The sequence below is a fragment of the Amphibalanus amphitrite genome, unplaced genomic scaffold (assembly GCF_019059575.1).
Source record: "Amphibalanus amphitrite isolate SeventyFive unplaced genomic scaffold, NRLGWU_Aamphi_draft 001114F_arrow, whole genome shotgun sequence".
In the NCBI taxonomy this organism is placed as follows: domain Eukaryota; kingdom Metazoa; phylum Arthropoda; class Thecostraca; order Balanomorpha; family Balanidae; genus Amphibalanus; species Amphibalanus amphitrite.
The window spans coordinates 206473-216464 of NW_024882608.1; the positions used below are offsets into that span (position 1 = coordinate 206473).

The 9992-nt window shown below is 48.6% G+C and overlaps 1 protein-coding gene across 2 annotated transcripts in view; it reads left to right on the plus strand.

Annotated features, from left to right (window-relative positions):
- LOC122370260 (GPI-anchored hemophore cfmA-like) overlaps nt 1-9781 on the plus strand; it is a 28857-nt gene extending 19076 nt beyond the window's left edge. The window contains exons 1-4 of one of the 2 annotated variants that reach the window (XM_043345717.1): nt 164-477; nt 7570-7778; nt 8428-8569; nt 8796-9781. In XM_043345717.1, coding sequence (XP_043201652.1) covers nt 438-477; nt 7570-7778; nt 8428-8569; nt 8796-9379 — 975 coding nt within the window. In that variant the 5' untranslated portion in view covers nt 164-437 and the 3' untranslated portion in view covers nt 9380-9781. Of the gene's footprint in view, nt 1-163; nt 478-7569; nt 7779-8427; nt 8570-8795 lie in introns of those variants that run through there. The other variant, XM_043345718.1, reaches the window with a different exon arrangement.
- The last annotated feature ends 211 nt before the right edge of the window (nt 9782-9992 follow it).

The following is a 9992-nucleotide window of genomic DNA, read 5'->3' on the forward strand; positions in this document are numbered from 1 at the left end:
CATGCGTGACCCAACGACCTGCAACCGCACTCTGGTTCGTGAAATCTACACCAGACAGTGAGCGCCTAACAAACGTCCTCGGCGCTACGCTGGGGAAACCCTGATGTGTTTGCTTCCCGTCCCTGCCTTCTGAGAGGCCATTCCCCCGCACGCCTTTCGACACACAGGCACACACACGGCCGTCGTTCACTCTCGTAGTATCCAGCCGGGTCCGCACACCTTTCGCCAGCCTCATTGGATCAAAGCCGCCCGTCGCCGCCGGCGCGGGATGCCCCAGCTGGAGGCAGTGGTGACGTCACAGAACGTCCGCCAATCGGCGGCGCGGCTGATGGCCGGCGGGCGACAGGGCACTTATACGGTGCCGGGAGGGTGCCGGCATTCGAGTGTGGATTGGAGAGGTGGAAGGTTGTGAATAGTGCGGCAGAACGCAGACAGCCATGTGGACGACAGCACTCGTAGCGCTGGCTCTGGCTCATGGTAAGTGGTGGGAGTCGGCTGTTCAGCTCACCGGGTCCGGGATATCTAATAGGAATCGCTACCTGCAGACGGCGAGGGTCGTGTGAAAGAGTTGTCGAAGGTTACAAGTCTTGGTCGGCTTTCCTCAACCGGCACGGATAGGATGACGATGTAGCACTGAAAACACTATTCTTGTTGGTTGTTTCAGCATTTTGTGTGGGAGTTAATCTCCGATGATAACCGAGTCGAGGCGATAACTATGTAGATGAACGAAGATCATGATGGGCTGGGCGCCGCGCTGGCCGATTGTCCCGGAACCTACCGAGTTTTCCCGGAACCTACCGAATGAGGTTCCGGAGGAAATTGACCAACAAGAATGCTCGTTTGGGTAAAGCGTGACCTACAAGGCAATGCGGAAGGGGAGAACAGTTGGCAACAGAATGGGGTTCCGTTTCTAGCAGGCAGTGAGTTGCCAGGCTGTGCCGCATCACACGTGTTGAGTAACGCAGGCTGTCCCTGCGACCCTACGCTCACCAAAACACGTTTAGTTGCGTGCTAAACTGCACAACCTAGGTCTTAGCCTTCAGTCAACTTATACAGCTTGTGAGGGGCGGAACATCATTCTGTAGTCAACTGTACAATCAACACAACCAACAATGTGCCTACACTACATATCAACGGCCGGTGTATCACCTTACATTTTGGCCGCTAGATGGCAGTGGCGATTCGCGCCTGAAGTGATGCTGTGCCGCACGTCTCGGATAAGGCCGACGCCCTCCTGGATTTTGGAACTATACTCGCGCCTATCCTAAAGAAGCCCCGCTACCACAGAGGGATGTATGCGTCACTCGATGTTTTTTACCTGTAGCATTACGCCTGTAAGCGTTATAAATCGTGACAGGCGCTACAAAGGCATAAAAGAAAAGGCTTCCGTTTCCCCAACTTAGGTACCTAGCCGTGCATGGGGAGTCATGGGCGGGACCCCTGTCGAATACGTCGTTGATCGTCCAAAAAAGACAGCAGCATAGACTACTAATACAGAAGTCTATGACTATATGATACAGTAGTCTATGACGACAGGAACGGTTAACCTGGTAAACCATTCGGCTCACCTGTCAAATGTGATTATCATGTACAAATTATAATTACAGCGCTTATAGTTTTACGTTGATGTGGTTGCAACTTGCAGGTCATGTCATTCTGGCGAATATTTGTTTACAAAAGATAAAATTGACCACTTAATGCAGCAATGAGGAAGGTTAGTTAAAGTCCTTAAAGGGACCCTCCCACCTTAACATTAGATTTGAGTTGAGATAGCCAAAATGGGGTCCCTGGCTCCAGGGCATATTTTAAGGCACTTACTGCGTCCCATTTTGGGACGCAGCCCCCTCGCCATGGGATGTAGCCCCTGCTTATTTGACCCACTGCGTCCCTGCCCTGTCCGGTTCCCTGACCTGTGCCCTGCTGTCTGCCCTGACCGGTACCCGGCCTTCCCTCTAAAATGTCCTGTGCCATGTCCTGCATCCTGTCGTGCCCTACTTTCTGCCCTCCTCAGTGCCCTACTCTGTTTCTTGCCCTGTGCCCTTAGTCGTAGCACGTGCCCTCTGCTCAACTTTGGGACGCAGTAAAAATTTGTTAAAATATGCCCTGCCTGGCTCACAATTACCGCTTTCGGCACTCACAACATCTAGAAATGCCTTAAATCGGAAATATTGAATTTCAAACTTGCAGCATTTTGATTCAGAGGGGCTAATGCATAGGAATACCCCTCTGAATGTGTGACGTCAGCGCAGATATCTAACGATTTTTAAATGTTTGACTAAAACATTTTGTAGCACGCGGTGGTATATGCTGCTTTGCGCGCAACAAGTGCCGCACTTTCAGCTGCCGAACTATTGCTTCCAAATAAAGTCGCTAGGAACAGCGGAGATCCCAAAAAGTAAACAAAAGTAAAAGTCTAATATCTTGAAAACCGGCGAATACTTTTCGGTGAAATTTGGTAGATATTCGTTTTCGCTCTTTCTGAACCGAGCGACATCACTTTCATGCCAATTCATTAACTTTTTTGAAGGTGGGAGGGTCCCTTTAACGATTAAACCTGCGTGTCGACCAAACGGTAACTACTGAACCCTACCCTACTTTTAGATTTTGTAGTCACGCCTCAAGTAGCAGTGCTCTGTGAATGTTAAACCCCAAAACGTTTTTGTTTGATCTGAACTTTGTGAAACAGTGCACTAGTTTTTGTTAAGTGAGCAACGTTACGTAGGTATTTAACGCGAAATAAGGATAGGTAATTGAAAGGAAAATGTTCCCAAATGTCCTTCGATTTTTATATCCCCTCTATGTATCATTCTTCATTTACGGTTACCTACTTCTAGCAAAAGACATTCCGTCATAAATTGTATTCTAAATGAAATAGTCCTAGATAAATGGTATTTATTGTTACTCGTATCATGTTCTGTTCATTGATTGTGTGTCTTGCACGACGAATTATTCCAATTGTTCACCGGAAGAAAGTTAAAAAGAAAAATCACTCCTCTGTTTAACACAGTTTAGGTCCTAATCAATAGTTTTGTGGCACTTATTGACATAGAAACCCTGGAGAACATGGTTTCAAATGTTATGCATGGTGTGATCTCCACTCAGATCATAGATCCATGTTCTTGATTTATCGTCAGATCGTATGAGATCATAGATCCACGATAAATTTTGTACGCCGGATCCGATGGGATCATAAATCCTAACCTGCAGTTTGCTTCGAGATCCTCGGATCCATGTATATGTCTGTTATTAGGTACCTATGGCTTGGCACAGCACCCAAGTGCTTACCGATCAAGTGAGAGCGCTCGGGGAGCGATATTGTAAAAGATAATCGTATATGCATACGCCAATACGCATGCCTACCATCAAGACCGATGATCGTATGCGTTGTATATTTGAATCACCGATGGTTATTTCTTATTTATTTGTGATGAATGTTAACGCGCTCATTCGATGAAGTCTTTCCCGATTGTAAAACTTTCCTACCACCCGTTTGAAAGACATTTTTGACGGAATATCCTTCCTCCTTTTAAAATGGCTACCGAAACTTCGTCGCACTGCGGTCAGACTCCGCAAAGCGCCGTAATGCATGACCACCCATACCGCCTCATTATCTGTACACGGCGAATTGATCCGTTTTGACGGTGTCGGCATTGAATTGCACGTCCATACAGATGGAACCGTTGACGGTTTGTATACAACAAAATATAAGGACTTCAAACCGAAACAAATTTGCAGCAAAATGAATATAAAATTTATGCGCTTACGAACAAGTAAGATCTTCATTTAACCTTCCAGGCGGTGGGGGGCATTTTTTTGCCCCCCCCCCCCTTTAGTTTTTTCGATATATCTCGAGAACCGCTGCGCCGATCGTCACCAAACTTTCAGCACCCTCCCGGGAGTAGCTAGCGCACATGGTGACCAAAAATTTCTCCAAAGGCTATGATAGGTTGGCCGCTAATGACGTCAGAGTGACGTCATTTTTGCCATTTTCGACCCAAAAAAAGGTTTCGCGGGAAAAGCTCTCAGGTCTACAGCTTTAGAGATACAGAAAAATGTTCCGACATAAAAGGTGTTGAATCAAGAGGGCTACAAAACTGATATTTCGGTTTTTCGAATTTTTTGGATTTTGACCCCCAGAAATCAAAAACTAGATTTTTTGAATATAATAGCCGAAAAAATCCAAAAAGTTTTTTGAATTTCGAAAAAACCGGAATATATGTGATAGTCCCTACCCCCTTCTATCTACATACCAAATTTGAGATCAATACCTCTTTTTTTTTGGCCAAGTTATAGCGAAAAAACTGTTCAAAATTGATGACGTCAAATTTTCAAACTCGATTTTTAGCAATTCTAGACCTCGTAGCGCAAAACAAAGACCACCATTAGTTTCCCTGTGACGAGCTGCATCGATTCGATACCCATTTTATGCAAAAATATCAACTTTGAAATTTGACCTTTTTTGACCTGACCTTGACCTGACCTCCACCAGAAAGTGACCTAAACCGTACCTGATGGTCTTATAACCAATACCATTGAGTTGGAAATGAAAAACTGGCCATAAAACATGCATCGCACAACCTTAGTAAAGTTGGGTTCATGTGGTGACCCTTGGTGACCTTTGATGACCTGACCTGTGACCTGACCTGGTATGACCAGTGACCTCTAATAGCAACATATGTACTAGGCAACAGACGCCTTATCGCTGATTTTCGACAAAATGCGTTTTACTCGGTGTTATAGCGCTTTCCCTAGCAGCCCCGTGAACGGTGAAACATTTTATCTGTGACCTGACCTGTGACGTCATCGGTGACCCCGAGGTCAATGAAATTTGGTTTCCTTCGACAAATTTGACAGGGCTATCGAACGCCGTTTGAATTTTCCGGATCCGTCCAGTAGTTTCGGAGATACGGGGGGGGCAAAAAAATGCCCCCCCCCCCACCGCGCGGAAGGTGGCTGGGAGGCCCACCGCCTGCCGGGTTAAGCTATTCAAAAGTAACATTTATTGCGAAACACCCTGTATATTGAAGTAGGTACTATCCTGTTTCTCATATCGAGGCTGAGAAGTCGCCGGTGTCCGCTTTGCCTCGGGATCTGGGGCAAATACATAAGTTTTGCCAATATCTCCTGTTATATGTGAACGCCTTTAGAAATGAAATGTGGTTGAAATATTTAATAAGTATCATATTGGTTTAAGAACAACCTTTCCAAGTTTAAAAACGTAGCGTTGGTATCGAAGAAATTAGAAAGTGTTACCCCCTATCAGCTACCTATTTTCAAAGTGCTAGGGAATTGGTTGGTAGGTACTTGGTAGAATACCTATGCAATAGGGACAATGCATGTTGGTTACTTGGTTTTAATTTTATCATTTAAATACCATGTGGGTTTAACTGTTCGTACACACTGAGCAACAGAGTATAATTGGTAACACATCCATGAATTCGATTTTAAATTTTACCCAACTTACAATTTTCGGGCCAGCAGTCGAGATGCTGCAGGTGCCATTGAAAACAAGCTACGAATGCTTAGTAGCTTCACGATGCATACGATTGATTGAAACATCTCAGCTTATGTTATGACAGCTTATAACAGCTTATAACAGCTTATGTATGTTAGCTTATGTTATAACAGCTTATGTTGCAGTGAACAGCTAACCTGTTAGTGGTGGAAAACATTCGGACACGCTACCAACATATAAAAAAGAGCGATCTCAACTTTGGTCGCCAAATAATAAACACAAAAAAAAACGTTATGTAGTTATTTCCCATCACTCGGCACACGAAGTTCTTTTAAAAAACGATCATGCCTGAAGCCATGAACCTCGTAACGCTTAGTGCTCATAAAAGGTATCATTATCATCTTAGCTACACTCCAGGATCTTCCATTATAAACGGCGGCGAGACGGCGCCCTCTAATGGATCCGAGGCGCCGAGCATTGTTTATTTTCTGCTGTGTTCATGCTGGGCGCTCTTCCTCGGAGAAGAGAATCACTCTGAAGATGATTGGGGTGGCTGTGGCCGCTCCGTAGACCGGGATTTCCAGTCAGGGAGGTCGGTCAGACGTGCTTCTGCTAGCCGAGGGCCTCGTTACAGCCTTAGTCACAGTCTCGCTCATATACAACGCAGCCACAAGGTGATGGGGGCGGCTGTTGGTCCGCTGAGGTCTCTTCCGGTTAGCACTGCGCCCCGGATAGTTTATCGATGTTTTGTTGGAAATGGAATGCGGATGAGTGCGCAGGCTGCTCCACGGGTGGTCATTGCGTGCAACCAGTATCTTCCTGTAATTGACTGATAATACGTACGTAGCTGGCAGCTGCGTAAGTACCTAGGTTGCGGAGTCAAAATGTGTGCGTACATGGTGGGGATTTAATTTAGAAACCAAACACTCGCAATCTACTTTGTGCGCTGTTAATGCATTTGTTCGAAGAAGAGAAATGAAAATGAGGAGAGTCGTGCTTAAAACATGGATAAGCTAGCGAGAGTGGATAACTTTTATTTTTGCCTATGACTTGAAACTTAAAGTAATAAGAAAAAATCAAGAAAATGCACAGCACTTCAACATGCCTACCAGCATCACAATGGATTTCTCTCAACCAAACATCCCCACCCCGACTGAGTGGGCCCCACATTAATCGGCAGAACGTTGCACAACCCCACCAAAGCAGCTGTGAACAGGTCGCTGCCATTGTTTACCCTGGGCCCGACCGACCTGGCAGCGAGCCAGCCCGTCCCGTCAGCCCACGGGGGCAGCTTTATACCGAGGGAGGCCTTTCCTCGAAGCTCTTCGTGCCACGTCACCTGCGGTTTTGTCGTGCACGCGACGCTCGGCCCCGTCCGTGAGACGTGTTGCCCGCCGGGCGCTGTCGCTGAGTCGTTGTCTCGCGTGCAATGCTCAATGCTGCTCGTTGCTGAGCCCTGTCGACTGTCTGACCCGGTCGTCCCTGCACTGAAAACAGTTTAACCCAGGGCCGGCGAGTAAACCGGTGTTTTGCAGGTACCCCTATCCGCAACCATTTTTAACCACCCTCCCTGGAGTACAGTAAGGTCCCATTGCAGTGTAGTCGTCCCTGCTCTCAGCGGACTTGTTCGCTGACAGCGGTAATATCCGCTCAGAGCAAGTACGACTACACCGCAATGGGACCTAGCACTACTCCTGGGAGGGTGGTTAAAAATGGTTGCGGATAGGGGTACCCGTAAAACACCGGTTTACTCGCCAGCCTTGGGTTAAACTGTTTTCAGTGTGCTAATATTTGGCCATCAGCCAGTATGGTCATCATTAGCATGGGGTCAGTCATCTGCCAGCCAAGAAAGCGTAATGTTTAACCCTATCTGCCCGTAATCGTTCAAGAGTTTATCATGTTTGACCCATCTCAGTCACATGGCTTCCTAATATTCTGCTTGGGCACAGTGGCTCATTAATTCGCACATCAGGCTCATCAGTGTTCCCCCAGCCGCCCATGGGTCCGTCACGTTCTGTCTGTGTGCCCCCAGCCGGCCATGGGGTCCTTCACGTTCTGTCTGTGTTCCTCCCAGCCGGCCATGGGGTCGTCACGTTCTGTCTGTGTGTCCCCAGCCGGCCATGGGTTCGTCATGTCTGGGCTGAACGTGCCCCCGGCTCCCGAGTACGGCGCAACAGTCACCCTGGAGACCAACTACCGGCTCGGCCGCGGCGAGTACATCAGGAAGATGAAGTGGTACAAGGACGATGTCGTGTTCATGTCGTACGCTGAGCGCCCCAAGAAGTTCCTCAACTGGTCGCCCCTGCCCGGCGTCAACATCGATGTAAGAAACTGAGCCGTTTCCTCCCCGACCAGCCCTGAATTATTATTGAAGTGGTTCTTACGTACTTTTGAGCTTAGTGTGCTTAGCTGTAATTATCGTCGCTTTTCGGCTGGATGTGCCACATTTTCATCGCCTCTAAATAAGGATGCATCAGAAGTGTGTGACCTGCTGTTACGTAAAGGTTCCGCGAACACGCGATTCCAACACGACTTTTGCGCTGCAATGCGGCTCCCATGATTTGCAAACATAACATGTACGTCACTTCTGACGGCAATGCAATGGAAACACATGACCTTGCAATTCTATTCACTCCAATGTTCGCTGGTGTCTAAATATTTTGACAATCTATCCTTGTTTGTGCCAAGTGCATGCACACTACATTTCCTATAGTTGTTTACGGTAAACATTTAACGTAAGCCATTCTTGTGGGGATACTGGCTCATATCGCAAGCTCAACTGTATATGCTTAGATGGTCACTGGTCTTGTATATTGTATATGCACTGGCAACAACTTTCAACTGCATTGCATCGGGGCTGCATTTAGAGATTAGAGTCATGCGGAGCCCAGCTTACGTCCCGGTCTCCAGTCTGCACCTCTTTAGAGCTGCCATTTTTACGACTGCTCACACCCGGGCCTCTCTCCCGATAGGAGGCGGCTTCTACGCCGAGTGCTGTGGTGCTGACCGATGTCGGGGACGAGACGTCCGGCCAGTATACGCTAGAGGTGCAGGTGTACGGACCCGGCGGCAACGTGGCCAACATCGTCAACGGACAGTACATGAGCGTCGGAGGTGGGTGACGACTCAGATCAGCAACGGTTCAGACGTGATGACTTGGAAGGGATGATTTATGCGTTACGTTATTTTACATGGTTTTTGGTTGGACATTATTTTTTAGGCTCGTGATGTCTTTTGCTACTGAAGCACACTGCCAATTCATTCAGGTGCTCGTTCGTCCGTCACTAACGATTTGTGTTCCCGTAGTGACATCGTGTTGGCATTTCTCTCGTTCTCGCAGGAGCGGACACCCTGGGAACTCGGTTCGGCGGTAATGCAGGCGCCTTCAACCCGGGCACCTTCTTCCAGGGATTCGGGCCCGGATTCCCGTTCAACAACTTCCAGGGCACGTTCCAGAGCTCTTCCAGCACCGGTGACCTGGGTCCCGACTCGCTCGGCACGCGCACCTCGTTCCAGAGCTCGAGCTCCAGCGCCGGCGGCGCGGTGCCCGACACTCTGGGCACGCGCACCAATTTCCAGAGCGCCTCTGCCGGCGGCAACACCGCCTTCCAGAGCTCCGGGCCAGAGGGCTCCTTCCAGAGCGCCGGCACCAGCTTCCAGGGCACGGACGCTAACGGCAACTTCTTCCAGAGCAGCGTGTCCAGCGGCCCGGGCAGCGCCCAGAGCGTGCAGACGGCCTTCACCGGCAGCGGGGTCGGACCCCTGGGCGTGCGCTCCAGCTTCCAGAGTGCCTCCTCGACCGGAGACGTGGGCCCCGGCCCGGCTCTGGCAGTCCAGAGCGCCGTGGCCCAGGCGGAGGCGCAGGTTCAGCAGGCGGTCAACCAGATCAACCAGCTGCAGGCGGCGCTGGCCAACCTGGGCTAGACCAGCCGGGGATAGCTCGTCGGGGGAGTGTAGGAGATGTAAGGCTAGGAGCTTCCTTCCTCGAACAGATGAGTGCATAACCACCACAGCTGTGACGAAGTTGTCATTAGGTGGAATGCGGAAAGTACTGGAGGAGATGTGAACAGGAATCAGTGGATCTATGTGGAGTGCTGAGAAGAGGGCATCTGAGATAGCTATGTTATCTTTCATCAGCGATCAGAGAGTCATGCTCTGTCGTTTGCGGCATACTGGCCCTTCAGGTGCGTTGTGCCATTCATGAGAGGCTTTGGGTCTATCATGTACACTGCAATTAGTGGGGACTGATGACATGCATTGGTATACGCACTTCATCGGCGATTCCGCTGACTTTGCAGAAAATATACATACACGGAGTGACATATATCCGTGCCTTTGATGAAAATGCTTCAGCCACGCCACCTGGGTTATAGGGTTATAAGGGACAGCGCACTGGCGAGAGTTAAATGTCACCTTGCAAACACTACGACGCCTAAAAATGCGCATGAATACCTAAAATGACAAGGGAAGTCCTATGGAATACAAACGCACGATAAACGCCCCACTTATATTCATTCAAAATGAATTAGGAAAATGA